General features: G+C 39.2%; 1 protein-coding gene across 2 annotated transcripts; it reads left to right on the top strand.

Annotated features, from left to right (window-relative positions):
- Positions 1–105: 105 nt before the first annotated feature.
- Positions 106–20200, top strand: myo1f (myosin IF). Of its 2 annotated transcripts, XM_072389160.1 has the most exons (28): positions 106–499; positions 4706–4834; positions 7462–7551; positions 7661–7755; positions 7878–7965; positions 8078–8167; positions 9565–9696; positions 9829–9963; positions 10932–11064; positions 11555–11751; positions 11877–11957; positions 12091–12177; positions 12282–12368; positions 12620–12787; positions 12979–13064; positions 13155–13236; positions 13328–13434; positions 13527–13625; positions 13740–13884; positions 14570–14684; positions 14783–14952; positions 15089–15234; positions 16871–17017; positions 17093–17241; positions 17417–17479; positions 17863–18070; positions 18876–19036; positions 19142–20200. In XM_072389160.1, exons 1-28 carry the CDS (start codon positions 497–499, stop codon positions 19216–19218), a joined length of 3270 nt encoding a protein of 1089 aa, XP_072245261.1. In that variant the 5' UTR covers positions 106–496; the 3' UTR covers positions 19219–20200. The 2 variants fall into 2 exon arrangements, with proteins under 2 accessions (XP_072245261.1, XP_072245262.1); XM_072389161.1 differs by lacking the exons at positions 106–499; positions 4706–4834; positions 7661–7755 and having other exon boundaries at positions 7465–7551.
- The last annotated feature ends 1511 nt before the right edge of the window (positions 20201–21711 follow it).

The raw sequence follows: 21711 nt of genomic DNA, 5'->3' as shown, positions 1-21711 counted from the left end.
CCGGCACCTTACAACTGAAACACCCATCATTTGGCAAGATGCTGAAGATAATTATCCCCTTGCTGCTGTTGTTGTCATCAACACTCGTCTGCTGCGAGCAATAAGAATTGGACTGACTAATTGTGTTGTAAAACTTGGATATCGCCTGTTAACGCATACTGTGTTTTGCCGTTACTTAATCCTGTGCTCTGTCTGATGACTCTGAGTATGACAGAAATACAGAAGTAGCTTCTTGTTTTTGTGTGGTGGGTATGTGCATCACTGTGTGTGTTCTCTTCAAGCAGTTCTTGTTTCACACACTGTGTCAGTGGGAGTATGAGGAAGTAGATTTTAAATGTTGCGCTGGGTATCTTGTAGCTTGCTGGCTGCTGTTGGTTTTGTCCCCCTGTGTCATGGCTGCAGTCTGAGGGGATAAAACTTTGGATTTTAACAGCACACACACAAACACACACTCTCTGGACGGTGGACACCTGGGAAGGAGAGACCCACCAGAACAATGGTAGAGTACCCAGTTTTCATTTTCTCTAAAAAAAAGAGTTTGGATCGTGATGGTTTCTTGGCAAATAACGTGCTTTTGGACAGTTTGATGGTTTCAAAAGTGACAAAAGCTGTTGACGAACGTCATTTGATGTCAGAAATAACTCAGTTTCAGCATGACAAGAGATGTGCCTTGAAAGTCAGTCTGTGTAAGGAAAGTTACCTTCTTTGTAGCAGCGGAGTGAGTTTCCTCTTTTAAGGAAAAGCTTTTTCATCAGGACAAGCTCAGAGTAGCAATACATGGACTGCTTTGGCGTGTGCTTTGATTTGAGGTTGTGTTTTAGATACAATATAACTTTAGACAACGCTGATTTAAAGCCTATCTAAGAGAAGACAATAGAAAGTTCTGCAAAAATAATAAGAAAAAACACATTATCGTGAATTCAGGGTGAACATATTGAGCTGTGGTGTTATCTCATGTTGTTTTGTGAACTTAGGGAGGCTAAAAAAAGAGATACAGGCAGCTGCAGGAAGAGAGCCGGTAGCATGTTCAAAGTTCGGAGAGTTTCACAAGAAGCAGCAATGAGGTGTGAGAGGAGGAAGTGGACTACAGGAGAGGCCTATAGTTTCTGTCACAACACTTCCTCCTCGCACTGAGAATGCCCCCCCCCCCCCCCCCCCCCCCCCCCCCCCCCACACACACACACACACACACACACACACACACACACACAAAAAAATTCTTAACAAACCAAATCTTATTTGGTGAAGTAGTGACAACAGGTAATTTCCAGAGGAAGAGATTGAAAATAACCCAGGTCCTCTTCATTATCCTTTCATAATCAGTGTCATCAATGGAATTTGACACAGTAACAACAAAGGAGGAAGGGCAAAATGTGACAGTAATAACGACCAAGGGAGGTGATAGGTCTCACGGGCGTAATTCACTCTCTGAACAACCGTTCAGAAACTTCCGGTTTGATACGATGTGAGATTTTTTGAAGATTTTAACTTGGTTTACTGCCAAAACCTCAATAAAACAGGCGACAGGCATTGGTTGTCATCTCATCACATATTTAGATTTTTTTATTCAACAACATATGAATGAACCCTGGTCTCACTTATGAGGTTTTGTTTTTTTCTGATCAGATTCTTGTAAAATCAAATGTGTTTTTAGATGCTTTGAAATCTGTTTTTAATGTCATATTGTCACACTATGCAAAGAGGTAGAAATAGCATGCAATGCGCTGGGGTTTCTAGCTTATTTTCAAGTCCTGAGAGCAAGACAGCAAAGTTGCATTCACATACTGTTAATGTGAACTAAAATCTCACAGTTTACACCTTTAGTGTACTTATACTGGTGAGTTTGAACAGCAGTGGGTCCAACAATCAGGTCCAGTTGTGCATTCAAAGAGACTGTGAAGCAAGTTTCATAAATATAAAGAGATAAGATGCAAAAGGAGAATTAAGGCTGAAGCTCAGATAAAAACAATGACCCAGACACAGTTGCAGGTTCAGGTGCTATTTGGGTAACAGCGGACATTTAGCATCTAACAGCTGTGAGGCCAATAAAGAGGATACAGTGGTCATGTACATAAGAGTGCTGCTTCCTGTCTCAGCATACACAGATTCTCTCAGTAGAAAAGCAAAAAAAAACATCACAGTTCGAACTGTGAAAGCTATTTAAAGACAGCCTTACAACAGCAACAATAGCACGTTTTCTTTTACAAAGACCAAAGTTTCTAATTGATCCAGTTCCTCTCTTCATCATAGTGTGTTTTCATGCTGCGTCACACTGAATTTGGATGGAAGATGCTTGTTTGAATTTACACACAAACACTCAGTCCTGCTGCTGTAAATAATCATTACTGGCCACATCTGTACTCAAGAGTTAAAAATAGCCTTTAACGTGCGCTCTATTGCAAGCAAGAACATGTTTCAGCTGTTCTAAGAAAACATGCAAACATATTAAACTATCACCTTCAAAGATGGATTGTTTTAGTTCTTTTCATGCTGTTGTTAGAAAAGAACAGTCTGATTAATCTTTTCAGTCTGTAAATAGCGCACTTTAAATGCATCCCCTTTGCAATGAATACAATAAATAGAACTAACCTTTAGTTTGATGGATTTGATTTATATTTACCCTTAGGATTTCTGTCTGAATTTCCCCTCAAGGGTATTTGGGAGGGAAAAAGCTGAATGACACTTTATATAACATGTCCTATGTGTTGTGAAACTTTGTCTAAGACCTTAGCAACTGTTTTTGACAACACTGCACATGACAGTGAATCCAAGAAGTTGCCTCTTTAACTGACATATTCCAAGTGTCATGCATCTCTCTGAACACATCCATCTATTTTATACACCCATGTAATTTAATTTAGGGTCGTTGGGGGCTGGATCTGAGGCAGGGTACACTCATGGGACAAACAACCATGCGTACCCATATTCTCTCATAGGGTCAATTTAGAATCACTGATTAACCTCACATCCTCACATTTTGGAAGGTGGGATGAAGCTGGAGTATCTGGAGAGAACCCCTGCATGCATGTGTAGACTCCACACAGAAAAGCCCTGCTGGGATTTGAAGCAGGAACCCTCTTGCTGTGAGGCAGCAGTGCTAACCACCATGCAGCCCCTCTCTGCTCACATTTCCCTAAACTTTTGTGTGACTCATCTAGCATCTTTTCAAAGAATAGGAACTATAGTTTTAAGCAAAGGCGTATAAAAACCTTTCTGTGATATTTTAGAATCTAAAAAGTTAGAGTTAATTAGACAAGAAAGAACAAAATGTTAAATCTTAGAGCTGGAGGTGATTTGAAGGAAGATTGTTGCTGTTGAGTGTAGTATGTGAGCACCGGTGAAGCTCTACCTGTGTGGCTGTGAACATCTGTTGTAGAAACAAACCACAACCCAATCCCTTTGCCAAAGACAAACCGTATAAGGCTTCACACATCAAACAGACCAATGTCTTTTCGGAAAAAAATGGTTTGACCTCAGGATTCTCTAAAAAGGTTTCACCCGAAGTTCAGCTGCATTTGAAGAAAACCTTCTTGGAAACAAACATTCAATTCAAAAGTTAAAGCTTTTGTTGTAGTTGTTCTCTGTGATATCTGAGATTGCCTGTGCTGAAGTACTCTAAAGGATATTTATAAAAAATGTCCAAGTTAGAAAGCTCATCATATCGGCGACCAGTTGCTTGGCACCTAGCCTCAATTTCCTGTTAATGGCAACCACACTAAGAGTTATGTTCTCAAAAATGTCTTCACTGATGCTAAACCAGTTTTTCTTGCTCATCTAATTCGTTAGTTTCCCACATTTATCTGTCAGTGCTGAGCACTTAACATTTTCTTTTGTTTTGTCTTCTTTCATTACTTTTCCAAGTTCTGTCTTTTTTCTGTTTCTTACATAACATATATCTTTGATATCTGTTTAAAAAATGTGCCTTCTGTTAATGGAGTCTAACTACAGGATGCTGTGTAGCTCAACAGCATGAAACCTTGCAGTTTCACAAAAAAGCCTCTCATTTTCTGAGCTGCAAAATCATAACATGCCAACATCTACATTTTCAGATTCCAATCTTTTCTATGCTTTTAGATTTAGTAAAACTGTCACAAATGTGAAATTGCATAACTGTGGCAGGTTCATGAGGAATTTGGATGATGTTACACTGCAGACAGTCACAGAAAACCACCAGATTGGAGCCCCATCCTACCCAACCCAATTCCTTTTAATGTTCAACTTTTCTGTCAGGGGTGGTTGATTAGGTTTAGGCATAAAACAAAAATAAATTATTTGACTCAACTTTAAGCTTTACAAAGTTTCACTCTGGTATCATGTAGTGCTGTTCAATGCAAAAAACAGGCAATGCAAAACATTACCATCTCAATTTCTGCACCTTTATTGTGATACTACTATGGTTTGGACATGTGGACAAACGTACCTGTTTGACATTTTGTTGTGAGATTAGACTGCTTCCACCTGCAGAAATATTAGGTTTAATCAGGTTTAGCTTTTCTGAGTCTGGAAACAAGCAAAACCACAGAGAACATTATCCTTTTATATAAGAGATTATAGTCTTCTCTGAGATGATGAAATCATCTTGACTATAAATGGTCGCCTCAATGTGTTTAGAAAGGATTGCAACTCATGTGACTTTCAGTTAAACCTTTTGCAATGTGGAAATAGTGCAGTTTTTTTTTGTGTCTTTCTCTGTTGTGTCATTTAGGCGAAGTACCACTGGCAGAGTCAAAATGTGAAACAGAGCGGAGTGGATGACATGGTCCTGCTGTCCAAGATCAGTGAGGAAGCTATTGTGGAAAACCTGAAGAAGAGATACATGGACGACTACATCTTTGTATCCTACGAGCTGTCTGTTAGATTACTGTTGCTTTAAATTATGGCCAGCTCTGAAATGAGACAATCTTAACTATTTTAAACTGGCCTTGGGAAGAGTACCAACGTCTAAAGCTGCAGATGTATCAGGAAAAAAAATAACAGAAAACATCTTGTTGAGATCCTCACGTGCATTTCATATCATTTTATTATTTGTGGCAAAGGAGGTTTAGCTATAATTCCACAACATATAAATAAAAAAGGTAATATGGGGCACTGATGCTCCCACTCTCAGTCAGAAACATTCCCCTCTATAGTGTTCATCACACAAACTCTTGTGCTCTTGTTCATCCCCACCCACAGATATGTAGACCAAAATACAAATACAGAGAAATCAAACAGTTAAGCAAACATATATGGTCATCAAAACAAAGAATTCACTCTTCCTCCTTTGATATGACTGCTTGACACAAAAGCTGACTTCCGTCTTCTTAGAAACACATATGCAAACCATATTTAGAGTGCATCAAAAAAACATGACCTCAAATTTGCATGCAAGCAAGTAAAAGTACACTGTAACCAAAATTCATGTTTAAATGGTCTGTATTTTCAATTCAAATCTTTATGATGAGTTCATTTAAATGGTAAATTATTAAATCAACATTAGTTGAGAAGATCACTGTCATTGGTGTTACTTTCTGAACCTTATTCAGAGAAATCAGGAAGTGTAATGAGTGTTCAATCCCCATTATGGTCACCACTATAAAATACATTTTCAGGAAGTTCTGCGGTCATACCACAATGCAGGCACAACTTCAGTATTTCCACAACCATCGGTCTGCCATCATCCTTCTGTGTGCGGTGACATTTGTCGAAAGCAAGAACAACTACAGCTTAAAAGAATAAAAAATGAGAGAATGTTCAGCATTCTTAAAGATGTCCACAGATTAGTTGTGACTATAGAAGTTCAGTAAGTGATTATCTGACTTTTCGTCTCCTGTGTTTTGTTTGTAGTGCATAATGTTCAACATTATTCTGAATATCAGCCTTAGTTTTGTCAGTGCATGGGTAATAAACATGATCACCTTTGCCTCATGAATACTTCACTTCACAGACAGATGTTCGCCAATGCTCCAGATGGCCGATTGTCAGCTTGGTGTTTCAGTTAGAAGATTTATGTTTATCTTGTGCCAGAAATACCTTCAACTTTTATCTGTGAATTCTCAGGAAATAACCTTGGTGATAGCTCACTAATAAAGTGAAATCAAAGCTGGCTACATAACAAAATGACAAAAGTTAGATTCTGTATCACTATGAGGAGAGTTGGCAGTGTGATACCGTTGGGTCCTGATATCGACCAGAGGTTTGTTGAAAGATTAGAATTGCAAATGCATTCATAATAGGTTTGCCCCATTACCTGGGCAAAATTAACTAAATTAACTAATAAATGAACTAAGTATGTGTCAGCCAGTAAGTGAGGAGCAGCGTAAAAATTTAAACATTTAAACATCTCACGCTGCTGTAGCCGATTTCAGAAAGTTCATTCACCAAAGAGACAAAAAAAGTGAAATGTCAAATAGAAGCTATTTTCACAAGATAATAGTATTTATTCAGAGTACAAAAATACCCACAAATTAAATAAAGTTAAACCAGTATCTATTGTCTCAGATTTTATCATAGTGAATTATTTAATCACAAAGTTTTTAAATAATTCACTATGATAAAATCTGAGACAATAGATCAAAAACAATTCTGACAGGAAATCAAGGCAAGAAATGGTTGAAGGTGGCCACAGACCCACAGAAAGAAACATGCAATTTGTGACAAAAGCAAAAACGCAACTCTGAAAATTAAAAAAAAAGGGAAAGATGAGGAGAAAACCTACAATGAGCATCTCCACCAGCTTCCTTCAAGTCCCCAAAGCCATCCTGACAGGCCCTGCAGCACAGAGCAACACAAAGATCACAGTCACAAAAAGATCAGATAAGAATGTCTTTGGAAAACTAATAACAAGAATGTTTAAATGCAGATTACAACACAAGCATCAACTGCTAGTACAAAGACAGAACATCTCACAACAACAGTCTTGTGTTAAAGAAATTGGCAGCCTCTCATTTTCAATCAGCTCTTAATGACTGCATCAGATTGTGAGGGCTGTTTAGAAGAGGCGTGAATAATGAAACACAACTTTGTGACAGCAGATATGACCAAAACCCGAAGAAAATCAATTCACTTACCAGTCACAGGCACAACCCAACAGAGCAAGCCTTTCACAGAATCCAGAAATATAGCAGTTTGCACCTCCCACATTGTCTGAAGAGCTGAGAGGAAAGGTGGATATGTTTATTTCTGCTTGTGGACGCTGACACATTTCAATATATATTTCATGTTAAATATAGAAATATATTTCTATTTTATGTGTCCAGCACGTTTTATGTGTTGAGCCAAACAGGAATCAAGACAAAATTAATTTTTATCTCTTACATTTATTTGTCTGTTTTAATGCAAGCTATGACGTCTTCCTTCCTGAATCTTGTTGTTTAATACCAGTGACTGAATGAGAGAATTACTTTAAAACAAAACTTCTCCCACCCGTCCAACCTCATTATTACACATTATTTGCAAACCTACCTTAACTACCCTCCTCAGACGTATATCGGCCCTGTATTGATATCAGTGAACCCGTTCAAACAGATGCCCTATTTCACTGACCGAGAGATTGAACTATACCAAGGGGCTGTGAGTTCAATTGTCACAAACTTCTGTAAAGTTGTGGTGTTCCTGTTGCAGTGGCTCTTCCTGCCACTGTCCTATTCATTATTTTTAACTGATCTGTTTCGCTCTGTAGGCCCAGTATGAGAATCCGCCCCACATCTACGCCTTGACTGATAACATGTACAGAAACATGATGATTGAGGCAGAGAATCAGTGTGTTATCATTAGGTAATCCCGACTGTCTGTTTCATCATTTACTGTAATCATACAAATATGTTTGCCTTGCATGATGTGTAAATTGAGTTTATTGTTGCTTTCCTGTTTTTCACATTTTTATTGTGTTGTGAAAGTGGTGAGAGTGGAGCTGGAAAGACAGTGGCTGCCAAATACATCATGGGTTACATTTCTAAAGTATCCGGAGGCGGATCAAAAGTGCAGGTAGACAACACTGCAGCTTATCTGACTGTTGAAAATTACCTTTAATGACCTTTTCCTGCAGTGTGGTGTGCAGGCGTTTTTGTGTCTCATGATTTGTCACTGTTTATCACAGCACGTAAAAGACATCATCCTACAGTCGAATCCTCTGCTGGAAGCATTTGGTAATGCTAAGACTGTCCGCAACAACAACTCCAGTCGTTTTGTAAGTGAGGTCTTTACTTAAGTATGTACTGCAGACGCCGTATGATAAAACATGAGCAGAGAGGGGCTTTGCCTGCAATTATTTGATGAGATGCTGTTATCTCAAGATAACAGCTGATTATTATGTTATGTTAATTCATTGATAGTTTGTATGTTTATCTTGTTTATTATCTTATTTTATCGAGGCCTTTTGTTGTCTCAGGGTCACAACATTTATTGTGGTAACTTCTTATTATCATGATTATTTTTCTTCTTGGGATCACATGGTGATTATGGTGGGTTTAAAAAAGTTTAGAAAAGTGATTTCTATGTTTGCATCTAGTTTTATCGTTTGCTGCTCTGACTCTGATAAATGTCTGCTTTTGAGCGCCGATAAGTGGCATCTGTGAGTTTCACTTATTCCATTACGCTTCACTCAGTAGCAAAGCTTCTGGTGATCCCTCTGTTTGTAGTGATGAGCAAACAAACTTTACTGGGCCAAACTGACACCAGACGATCATTCCTATCTCCAGATAATATCTCAAGTTAATGATGTTAAAGAAAGAAACGTTCACGCATGGCCTCTCTTAGCTTGCGTATTCAATTAGTATATTCTTCTTTATTCTTAACAGTGCAGCAAATGGCAAATTTGACATTTTTCAGATAAAGAAGATAAATCCTAATGCCTATTTTTTCCTTTTGCTCCTACATCACTTGACATGAAGAGGAAATTTGGCACATTCATAAACCCCCAAAATTTCAAAATGTCTATTACTGGGTGAACTATCATCTACAAAGTATCAGCTGTGCTTTATATATGCTGGTGTACTAATTTGTTAAAACCCTGATTCTGAACACCACAAACCCTTGCCTTTTCTTTTAATGGAAAACCAATAGTACGCTTCTAGACTTATTGGGCGTCCATGTCCATGAATGGAAACACAATGTGAATTTGTTAACCGAAAACAGAAACAACAAATGAATAAGATAGTTAATTAAAAATAGCACTGGTTACTGGGGTTTGATGCACGCAGTTTGAAGAAACCTTTGCTCCCAGTTTCTCATCAGTGGGGTCATTATTGACTCATTTCACACCTATAAACCACATCAACATGCACATGTGCTGCTTTAGCAGAAAGCATCTCTTTGTAACATTTCCTGTAAACCTTGCAGTAGCATCAGGGGTCTTGTTTATGGACCGCTGCAGTTCGAGTTCGCATGCAAAGTGTTTTTTTGCTGCTATTAATGATGTAGATGTTGCTTATTTCAATGCTTCTCTGCTTGAGCATTGCTTGAGTGCACAATATGGGGAATAACTTCTGCTTTCTTTTGTATGCTACACCTGTTGTGCTAACCAGATTTGACAGCTTTACCTGCTCACACCTGCCTAAGGGTCAATTTTGACTTTGTATCTACCAGGGGAAATACTTTGAGATTCAGTTCAGCAGAGGAGGAGAACCAGATGGTGGGAAAATATCAAACTTCCTGCTGGAGAAGTCGAGGGTGGTGAGCCAGAATGAGAGCGAGAGGAACTTCCACATTTACTATCAGGTGAGAGGCCAATGAGCACAGTCATGAATCACTGTTAGCTACTTCAGCACACACTAAGTGTTCCTTAAATGGAAAGATGCCATACAGACAAAGTCAAAGTTGTATGACTTCTCTTGCACTGTTGTCTTCCAGCTCATAGAGGGCGCCAACACTCAGCAGAAAGAAGGCCTGGGCCTCATGACTCCTGACTACTATTGCTACCTCAACCAGTCTGGGACCTACAAGGTGGATGGGACCAATGACAGCAAAGACTTCCAAGAAACCATGGTACTTACTGTGGAAAACTACAGTTATATTTACATTTAACCTCCATGACAGATGAGCACATGGCTAAGACGACCTACAAGTGAGCATGCTGATAACCATTAATTGTCTTGTCAATTACTGACCTCTTTAGGCTGTTAACAATATTCAAAGACAAGAATCTCTTTGATTGAGCTGTTAACTCTCAAAGAGAAGGGATTGCACAAAATCCTTAATTTCAAGAGGATGGTGCAGCATTCCTACACTTGAACAATACATGGTCACAGGTTTGCTTTGTACAAAACACAAACTTATTCTGAAGTCAGCTGATCTTGCTGGTTTTAAAGCTCACTTTTGAGAGGGATGAGTAGGTTCGGAAGGAGGTGGATGACTGAGGGAAGGAAAGAGGGAAGATGTGTGGATTAGAGAGAGGGAGGAAGGATGGCTGAGTGAAGGAAATTGAAGGTAAGAGAGAGAACTATAAAAAAAACTATTCTGAATTGGTGAAGCAGGCATAAGAAGGTATCCCTGGTGATCAGAGGAGAAGCTGAGGTGTCCTACTCCCAAATCTAAGCTGATGAGTTAACTGCTCTCTGAACAAGCAGGCAAACACATAAATAAGGATTTCACCCAAAGACTAAAGACTATTTCACCCAAATGCAACAAATACAATATATTTATTGACCACTGGGCACACCAACACATAATTTAATCAAATTGTAACCATAACAACAGCATGAGCATATGCAGTTATGATGCTCAACTTGAAACAGCCAGTGTACAGCTTTCCTTTTTCCCTGTGGTTAGTGGCTATTGTACATACAGTTACCATTTAATAAGGAACAGTCGTAAAGGTTATGGTAGTTTGACAGATATTTGCATTGACAGATATTCTAAAATTGTCCAATCTGACGGGAAAATATTTCCACTTAATCTCCCCATCTTAGTTGACAGAGCTTTTTGTGCTCTTTGTGCTTTCATGTGGTTTCCAGGAAGCCATGCAGGTGATTGGAATCCCAGGTGACATCCAGGCTCAGGTGCTGCAGATCATCGCAGGTATCCTCCACCTGGGAAACATTAGCTTCATAGAGGCAGGGAACTACGGACAGGTGGAAAGCACAGACCGTGAGTTAAACACATACACACACACACACACACAGGCACACCTTAACCCTCATATAATGCAGCCACACACAGATTCACTTACCCGTGCTTGTGGACATATTTATTTTCAGGATATGAGCAAATTAGAGCTCATCTTAACAAAAGCAACCCCAAGGCAGTCTCTCAGCTAATTGATAAGAACTGCACCCATCTGAACAACCTTGTTTATCTTCTCTTGTTTGCTGCTTTGGGATATACCGCTCAACATATAATTGGTGTTTACATTCAGGGTGGCAATCTAACCATCCCATGGCCATGATTGGGTAATATTCCAATTGTTTCAGAAAGTCTTTGAATTCATCCACATACATCATTGAATTATATATTTTCAGACACTATATATGCTAAATCTTGAAGCTAAACACATAAGAATATTTACAACGACCTATTTCTGATAAAGCTATTGAAAAAGCGTTCATTTATAACCAAAATTTGCATTGGTCTGCAACAGTGCTCGCCTTCCCTGCCTATCTGCTGGGAATCGACCCAAACCGCCTGCAGGACAAGTTGACCAGCCGAAAGATGGATTCAAAGTGGGGGGGGAAGTCCGAGTCCATTAACGTGACTCTAAATCAGGAGCAGGCGACCTACACTCGGGATGCCCTGGCCAAAGCTCTTTATGCCCGCCTGTTTGATTACCTGGTGGAGGTAGTCATGTTTTACAACACAGTTGAAACTAAAACAGTTTAAATTAAGTCATTTATTAACTTTTGTTGAGCAGAGATCTAAATAATTTTCTCTTTTCACCTTGAATCTCTGTCTGTCACCTCTAGGCCATAAATAAAGCCATCCAAAAACCTCATGAGGAATTCAGTATTGGGGTCCTTGACATTTATGGCTTTGAGATTTTCCAGGTTAGTGCTCTTACAACTTACAGATACATTTATGGGCAGAGAAAAAATATCAAATCTTACAGATGGTACAGGACTGCGGGGTGTGCATGACAATCATCTGACATTCAATGAAATGTATTTTCTTCTTCTTCAGAAAAATGGATTTGAGCAGTTTTGTATAAACTTTGTCAATGAGAAACTGCAGCAGATCTTTATTGAACTCACTTTGAAGGCTGAGCAGGTAACCGCAGAGCATTTGTTGATTTTGGATGTCTTGATTTGATTTATTTTGCTAAGTAAATGGGAAAAAGAACAAACTTCTGTTCTTCTCAAATTTTCTCTCAGGAAGAGTATGTTCAGGAAGGCATTAAGTGGACAGCCATCGAGTACTTCAACAACAAGATAGTTTGCGACCTCATTGAAAATAAACTGGTAAGCTCACAACTGTATTGTTTTATAGGTAAATGCAGAGTTTGAACCTCAAGAAGAAGAGTTCTTTGTCTGTTCACAGGCAGGCCGTTTTATTCACATTCATTATTGTATCAAACTAATTTCAAATAAAGCCTCGTTATACTGGGTATTTGTACAAGATGTGTTTCCTTCTTTGCAAATATTTTTAAATTTGAAGCATCAGTGGTGATATTTTCCATTAAAATGTTCACAGAGCTGTCTTCTTCTTTCAGAACCCTCCTGGCATTATGAGTGTGCTGGATGATGTGTGTGCCACCATGCATGCCAAAGGAGAGGGTGCAGATGGCACTCTGCTGCAGAAACTGCAGGCTGCTGTGGGAACACATGAACATTTCAACAGCTGGAACTCTGGCTTTGTCATACATCACTACGCTGGGAAGGTAGGTACCTAAAGTCGGTTGAAAGTAACCCACCCGTAGTAGAAATGTGAGCTTTGTCTAATGGAAATCAGAACCTGAAGAGTTGCAGCTTTGCAAATATGTTTGAGGCGTCGGTCACACCAGCAGGAATGATAACATTTGTGCTGTTTGTTTAGTTTGCACAACAGTTATGATTTTCAATGTTTTCTCAGGTTTCATATGATATCAACGGCTTCTGTGAGAGAAATAGAGATGTGCTCTTTCCTGACCTCATTGAGCTCATGCAAAGCAGTGAATTGTGAGTCCTTTACTGATGAAATGGCTTAATTTGATATTATTTTAGTGAGAAAAAAAAACACATTGAAAAAAAATCCATGTGTTTTCTCAGTGGCTTCATCTGTAGCCTGTTCCCTGAAAACCTCAACACAGACAAAAAAGGCAGGCCAACCACAGCGAGCTCAAAGATCAAGGTGGGAGCTTTTTCCTAAATTTGATCCGACTACATAAAACAGAGGAAAAGAAATGTTTTCAATTGTGACAGGACATTGATGTTTTTCACAGAGACAAGCCAATGAGCTGGTGAACACGCTTATGAAGTGCACTCCCCACTATATTCGCTGCATCAAGCCCAACGAGACAAAAAGGCCAAAAGACTGGGAGGAGAGCAGGTCAGCATGCTCACTGTCACACAAACGCATACAATAAAACATATGGTAGGAAACCACTCTTTGATTAATGTAAGGGCCCCATCTTTTTGTAGGGTTAAGCATCAAGTTGAGTACCTTGGGTTACGAGAAAACATACGTGTGCGAAGGGCTGGATTTGCGTACCGCAGGGTCTTCAATAAGTTTATCATGAGGTCAGTTTGATCATGCACATTATTGATCTCTATGTGTATTTGTCCTGAATGAAGACCACCGCTAAAAAACTCTCTCTGAGGGTAACGCTTGGCGTGTATCTGAATTGAATCCAGGTATGCCATTCTAACAGCTGAAACATGGCCATGCTGGAGGGGACCAGAGCAGCAGGGGGTCCTTCATCTCCTCCGCTCTGTCAACATGGATAACGATCAGTACCAGATGGGACGCACCAAAGTCTTTGTCAAACACCCAGAATCGGTACTGAGCTCTTTATATAATTTCATTATAGATTGAAAGTGACTTTTCATTGAACTTATTTACTGACTAGCTGGAAACACTTCAACAACATGATATATTGTTAAAAATAAAACTACAACAGCTACAAAACAAGCACAAATCCTCTCTCATTCACCTGTGATGACAGTTGGTATGAGGTGTCTATGCTGATACGCTGTGTTTGGGTTTTCCCAAACGTGCCGCTGTGCACACATGACCACACATCTCCACTTTGGTCTCGTCTGTCCAAAGGACATTGTTTCACAGATCTTGTGGTTGGTTCAGATATATCTTTGTAAATCTAAGCCATGCTGCCATGTTCTTTTTTCAAAGAAGAGGCTTTCTCCTGAAACCCTTCCAAACAAGCCACACTGATTCAGTCTTTTTCTAATTGTACTTTCACAACTTTAACATTTACCAATCTGTGGAGAATGATAACTGTCTTGAATGTCTTCTACTTATGAATAATCTTTCACCCTGTACAATGGTTGACTCCAAATAGAATAGAAATGGACTTATAACCCTTCCTACACTGATGGACGGCAACGATTTCTCCTCTGAAATCGCATTCTAAGACCTCATAAGGACCAGATGATGATTTAATTTACATTCCATTAATTAAATACACTAAGAAATTAATTTCTGCCACATGCTTTACTCCCTTCAGTTGTTTCTGTTGGAGGAGATGAGGGAAAGGAAGTTTGACACCTTTGCCAGGATCATCCAAAAGGCCTGGAGACGATTCATTGCCAAGAAGAAGTATGAACAGATGAGAGAAGAGGGTAAGCAACAAAAACAAAGAGTCTCCATATATTTTTCCAGCTAGATTACACCTTTTGAAATCTGATTCAACATGTCTGTCTTTCCTCTTGATTCTCAGCCTCCGACATCTTGTACAACTCCAAAGAGCGGAGGAAGAACAGCATCAACAGGAACTTTGTTGGCGACTACCTCGGGCTAGAGCAGAGACCTGAGCTGCGACAGTTCCTGTCTAAGAGGGAGCGTGTCGACTTTGCTGATTCCGTCAACAAGTTTGACCGCAGGTTTAATGTGAGAAGCTTATTAGATGACTGTTGATTATAGATATGCAATTTAACTATTCTTCACATTTGGAAGCCTTTAAAACTGTGACATCCGCTTCCCCTTTCTTGCAATGCCAGCAGTTCTCATTTCTTTTTCTTCACAGTCTATCAAGAGAGACCTGATCTTGACCCCTAAGGGCATCTACTTGATTGGCCGTGAAAAGGTGAAGAAAGGACCTGAGAAAGGACAGATAAAAGAGGTGCTGAAAAGAAAACTGGAGTTTGGAAGCATCAGCGCTGTCTCTCTGAGGTAGGTCTCCAGTTTACAAGAGACACATGACTAAACATAATGGTAATAGGAACACTTGTGGTTGACAGCATGCTTAGTCATGAACTACCAGTAAGAAGAATATGTTGCACTGGGGTTAAATATAGCAGATGAACACCCTACTGAAAATCTGGCCTTTTTTAAATTGCTTTGCTAGTGAAGTCTGGTTTACAAAGCTATCATTACTTTCATTACAGGTTAGTAACTCTAACCTATAGATAGGGTTACAAATCGAGACTCAATTCCAAATAGGAATCAATAAGAAAATACCCAGTTTCTGGCACCTATAGAAAAAAAGAGTTTCAATTCTTCTTATCAGTTCGTGAGCACAACCATAGGAAGGTCTTGGGTAAGAGTTATGCAGGTTTGAGAATCACCCTCTGGACAGGTTGCTGTTTTACAAATAAAGGACACATCTCTTTCCGGACCTGATCACACTTGACCTGCCTTTGCTGTGCACTAATGTCAGCCATGATTTCTGTGAGCATGTTTCCTATAAATAAATACCAAAACTAACATTTTGAGTTTGAATGTTCAGAGTAAAGTTAATTTTACTTCTCAAACATTAGACCTAATGTTGGAATCAAAACTGGGAAATATGCTTGAATTAAAATTCATAAAAAGAAACTAAATTAGAGTTGATAATAGTCAAACAATTCACAACCCTATCCATAGACAACAGAACTTCATTGATCATTATCAACAGTTCTTGCCATTGTAGATAAGCAGCACATACTCAAAAAAGGGATGCATGACTGACTGTTGACCACTACTTCCACAAATGCTAATGTTGGTACAAGGAGTAGTGTACTAGGAGATGTGTTATGCAGTTACAGTTAAACTGACCAGAATTACAACCTCTATAAAATTGATTTCTGCTATGAATATTTTTTTTTGGTAAATATCTTACAAACTATTAAAAACCCCACATGCTTGTTGTTGTTTTTTTTTTTTCACTATTTTGTCTGATTGGTCCCATTGTCGTGTTTCTGATGTGTTTAAGTTGTGAGCAGTTCAATCAATGATCCTTGAAGACCACACCTGAAGGTTGTAGAGGCTCTGGACTGCGTATCTATAAATAAAGTAGTTCAAAGTTAGAGATTCAATTTCATGCTCAGCATGTGAAGCGATCAGCAAAAATCTGCTCTCTGTTTTTAACACTTGAACTGACCCTAAAGAAATTCAGGACAAAGAGGTCACTCAGCCAGTCACAACAGTGGCAATTACTTTATGTTTCACTGTCGATAAAGATGTATACACAGCAGAACATGGATAGGACAAAGTAATCTCCACAGAGTGATGAGTAACAGAGCTGCTGTATGGTTTTCTGTCCTTATATTTGAACTTTCAGCAGTGGTGGAATTTGGTAAATTTCATGCTGGAATTACATGCAATTACTTACTAAAGTCACAATTATATCTTCTAAATGTAAGTCTATGTTGCTTAATTTGCACCCTCATATGTAAAACCTATCTTTATCTTTCATGGTATCTTCTCGTTTTCCTAGGACTCACTTTAAGCGAAACTTGTTCTTATGATTCTTTTAGAAGTGCTGCTTCCTTTTTCTTTTTTTAATCTACGCTGACGCTGTATTTCTCTTTTTTTTTCTTTCTTTCAGTACGAGACAAGATGATTTCTTCATCCTGCACGAGGCCGACTACGACAGTCTGCTAGAGTCCAACTTTAAGACAGAGTTCCTCAGTTTGCTGTCTAAACGCTATGAGGAGGTGACCAAGAGAAAACTAACAATCTCCTTCTCTGACAGGTAGACAAACACGTAGCCTTTGTTGACATGAGGCACCACACATGCATGCCGCTAACGCACTTTCTGTTAATTCAGACTGGAATTTAGAGTGAAGAAGGAGGGCTGGGGTGGAGGCAGCTCCAGAATGGTTGTGTTCCAGAGGGGTCAAGGGGACCTGGCTCAGCTCAAACCTGGTGGGAAGACCCTCTCTATTACAGTAGGAGACGGTCTACCCAAGTCCTCCAGTAAGTAAAAAGGAATAAAAATATAATACGGCCTTATAATAAGGAAAAGCAAGGCTAATCTTTGCAGTTAATATAACACTTTTTAGGAACAAAACCCAGAATCCTAAAAAGCTATTAAAATATCACGGTAGGTAGATTCTGTGTCCACATGTTGTAACTTTGTTTCTTTCATTAGAGCCAAACAGGAAGTCTGCTCCAGAGTCTCATGGTGGTGGAGGAAAGCATGTAGCCAGTAGGGGTAAGTCACTCCTTAGTCTGAACTCCTATACTCATATCCACAAAAACAGGAGTTTTCAATTCCATCTGGAGCCTTTGGATTATATTCTGTAGAGTTACTGAGCACATTGTTTGCATCATATGCTACTCTAATTAATCTAATTGTAATCTACAGTTACTGGTAACTTTGGAGAACTACCCAGATGTACATAAGATAGCAAAAAAATAAACAGCTCCAACATAAAAGATGCTGCAAACTCGGTAACAGCAGTCGATTTTTGTTGTGAGACACTGACACGAGTCACTCGGAATCACAACAGGAGAAAATGTTGATACTTCGACCTCTGTTATTTTATCTGAGTAAAGAATTTGATCGTATTTTTCTTATGAATTCTCTCCTTTCAGCATACCAGAATGGAGCAACCAAGTTCTCCAGTGCTCCTCGTCACCAGCAGTCAGATATCACATATTCCACCCCGCACAAACAGGGCCGGCCACCCAGCGCAGTCCTGCCCAAACTGGACCCCCAGAGAGCTCCTCGAGCCCCAGCCCAGACCCAGTACAACCAGGGGAACTTGGACTTCCTTAATGTGCCTGACCAAGGAATGTCAGGGTAAGACACATCAACTTGTGAAAAGAATTTGAATGGCATGATGACAGAGTAGGTGGAGCTCTTTATTCTCTAAAATCAGTGCATATGGGTTTCATGAGCTGTTAGGGCTTGTCAAGGTGAGGCTTAGTGCATCTATGAGCCAAAGTAAATGTCAACGTGAAACACATTCTGTTTATAGCGAGCTGAATCTCTGATGCCATCTCCAGGAAAGCCACGATGCCACTAGTTTTTTGGGGGTCGTGCTGGAACCAGTTCCAGTGGTTCACACAAGATAGAATAATTTCTTATTACCCATATATATAGCATAGTATATACTAGCATAGTATATATGGGCACAGTGCACTCCTGTTACTACACTTAGGTAGTAAGTAGTTTTGTTGTCAATGACAAAAAACTTTGTCCTCGCCACACCTGTCCCAACCCTACATGGAGTAAGCACAAATATTGAATTGTCAGTTCCTGAAAGCATGTCGTTTGCACATGTAACTGTTCCATTTTTCATGTCAGAAAATATGTGTGGAGGGTGTTTCCTGTAAATGGTCCACACTTATTTAGTGTCTTTAACCTTATCTAAGTTCTACAAAGCCCCTTTATAATGTTTTTTTTTTGCATTGACTGTGTTGATAATCAAAGATTATGACACTATTTTCCAGCCAACCAGCAACAATGGCTAATGTTTGTGTGCAGGCAAAAAACATTTTTATTACGTATGCTCCCAAAACTTTCTCTTTGCTGCCACATAACTCGATTTATGATGCTGTGAAGGACTTTCATGACTTCATCATTTTGTCTGTTCTTGTCATAGGAAGCAGAGGAAAAGAAGCATCAGCCATCGACCTCCTCCTGCTCCTAAGCCTCAGGCAGCACCTAAGGGTCCCCGCTGCAGGGCGTTGTATCAGTATGTTGGCCAGGACACGGACGAAATCAGCTTCGAGGTCAATGATGTGTTTGATCTCGTCAAAGAGGGTTCGTGCACAAAAGAAACAAAGATGGAGAGGAAGGAGGGCAGTTTGGATTGATGATAGAATTAAAATTATTAACCTTATGCGTCTCTTCTTCTCCTCTCTGCAGATCCAACCGGCTGGTGGACAGGCAGGATCAGAGGAAGAGAAGGTCTCTTCCCTGGTAACTATGTGGAAAAGATTTGATGAGAACTTCTTGTGGACATGTATGTGTTTGTTGAGAAATCCTTGCATTTTGTTGAGCGCAGCACATTTTGTTAGCTAAAAAAGTACCTGAGAGTTGGTCAGAGTTGCATGGTAGTTCTCACTCCATAGTGGAAACAGGGCCGCTTAGGGAAGGATCTTTCTGACATTTGAGCCCCAACTAACTTGCCTGGCAGACTGGACTGTATGAAGACAGGACGGGAGACACGATGGTCATGATTGTGAAAACACAACTGAAAGGAGCCGCTCAGGTTTCATCTCTGTTGTAGTGTCAGATGACTCTGCTGTGAATGACTTAGGAACAAGATCTATGACTTCATCTGCAGTACAACACCTTCGTTTGAACAGCCGTCACTGAATGATTTCAGGCTCAAGTTAAGCCAAAACTGGAAAGTGACCTGAAAATACTCCACTGCTTCCTGTTTTCTTCATTGTTTCTATTTGCCTCCAGCTTTTCTCAAGATTAGCTTCCACCACCGCTCGCTGTTTTTGATTGAGCAGCAGCTTAAAATCAAAAAAAGAACATACATTTGAAGATATATTGAATATGCAAGAAGTGCTATTGACTGATAACTTTAGCTCCGTGACCAATCCTCAGATAAAATCAGAGCTCTTGGAGACACAACATTGTGCTTTAGATTTTTTTCTTTGTGTCTGTTTGAACTAATATTGATGGTATTTTCTCAGACCTTTTTTCACTTTAATAAAAACTAATAGAAATATATTTTCATATTTTTACCTTGTGGATTTTTGCACTGGTTTGTATTGTGACATGAGTAAGTAATAAGCCACTTTTTACTTATCTACTCTTGCCACTTAGCCTCTTTTTGAAAAATTATTTTAGGTTGATTTTTTTTGTAAAATAACGTGATTTTCCTCACAATCAGTCAATTAGTGATTTTGCATATAAATGTGATGAGAGGAATAAAGTTTCACAGAAAAGATTTTATTTACGTTGTTTTTTTTGTTTTTTTTTATATAGTATTAAAGTCACGTGTTTAAAGCAAATTGTACCCATTTTTTTTTTCAAAGATGACTCCAAAACAGGATTTAACAGAGGGTTTGTAAAAAAATAAAAAATACAACGCAAAGAGCACAAATATGGGAAATTTTGTATATACTCGTACAGGTATTCAGACACATAAAGGTTTTACTGGTCTTGAATGAAGAAGTGACAGTGTTCCATGCAGCAGTATCTATAGAGAGAGTTTCTTTTGCTCATAAACCCATAGTTACATGGTCTGTGAGGTCTGTCAAATCAATATAATGTTTCAGCTGAGGTTTGGTTTCTTCTGTCTACTGGAAGCTCGACCTCTGGAGCTCAGTGTGTAGAATGTGAGTGGGGTTGGACAATGTTTTTGTGTGTGTTTAATGTGTACAAATATCCGGAGGGAGGGGTTATTTCAACAAAAATGGTTGATAAGCAGCCACTCCAAGACTTTATCTGAGCTGGTGTCCACATTGAGCTGAAATCAGATAGCAAATGTTAATGCACAGAGTCAGTTTCCTAAAAGATATACAACCCTTATTGTGTTCATAACCACAGTGTGATATACCTGAAATGACATACCCTATATGCACACCGGATGTGTGATCGCATTGAACTCATAAACAACCAACTCAAGTTGATGTAAATATGTGATACAGAACACACTTGGTGTGTTTCAGCAGCCAGGACTTTGCTGTACTGATTAAGAGCTGTTGCAACATGTAAGCATCTGTTCCCATGTTTGGAGGGTGGCTCGGTTCTTAAAGGGTTAAAGCTCTGCAGCCTGGTGTAATTGGATTGACCAAAGCCTGGTGATTGCTGCTACATTCTTGGTTTCTCTGCCTATTGAGCATGTATGTGGTGAATAATAAATGTACACAAGTACAACACCGAACTTAACTTTGGCTTTTTTAATCCAAATCTACAATAATTCAGGGGCAGTTCGTTTGCATGACAGATTGTTTTAATGCTGGTGAAGATAACATCTTTGAAATTAGACTAACATACCGACTAAAGCATCAAACTAAATCATCCTACTTTTGATTTATCCAGAAATGTGCCATTTTTTTTATTATGAGCACTTTCTCCTTTGTTATGTTACGTTCAATGTTCAGTGTTTTTCACCTGTTAAGTTGATAGTTTAACATAAATATAAGCCAGAATAATGTAAAGTTTAAGTATAAATATAACTGATATAACACTGGATTCTGCCAGTTTGGCTAATATGTACTGACTGTACCTACTTTTGGTGACCATGTTGTAACCCATATTTAATTCTGATACTTAAATCTATCGTAAGTTAAAATAATTAGTAAAATAATTTAGCAGTAAATAGAAAAGAATAAATGAATGCCTCTACGGCCACCCCTGCACCTGTTATAGGTGTAGCCTATGCTTCTGAGGAACTGACAGTCACAAATACCTCTAACATACCTGCTTTCCGCCCACGGCGCGTTTACGGGGCCTCCCGCGGCGGAGGCGGAAGG

Source organism: Leuresthes tenuis, unplaced genomic scaffold, assembly GCF_036924035.1.
Source record: "Leuresthes tenuis unplaced genomic scaffold, fLeuTen1.0.hap1 SCAF_7, whole genome shotgun sequence".
In the NCBI taxonomy this organism is placed as follows: Eukaryota; Metazoa; Chordata; class Actinopteri; order Atheriniformes; family Atherinopsidae; genus Leuresthes; species Leuresthes tenuis.
Note: the sequence above shows the minus strand (reverse complement) of the source record. Positions and strands in the feature narration are given on the sequence as shown.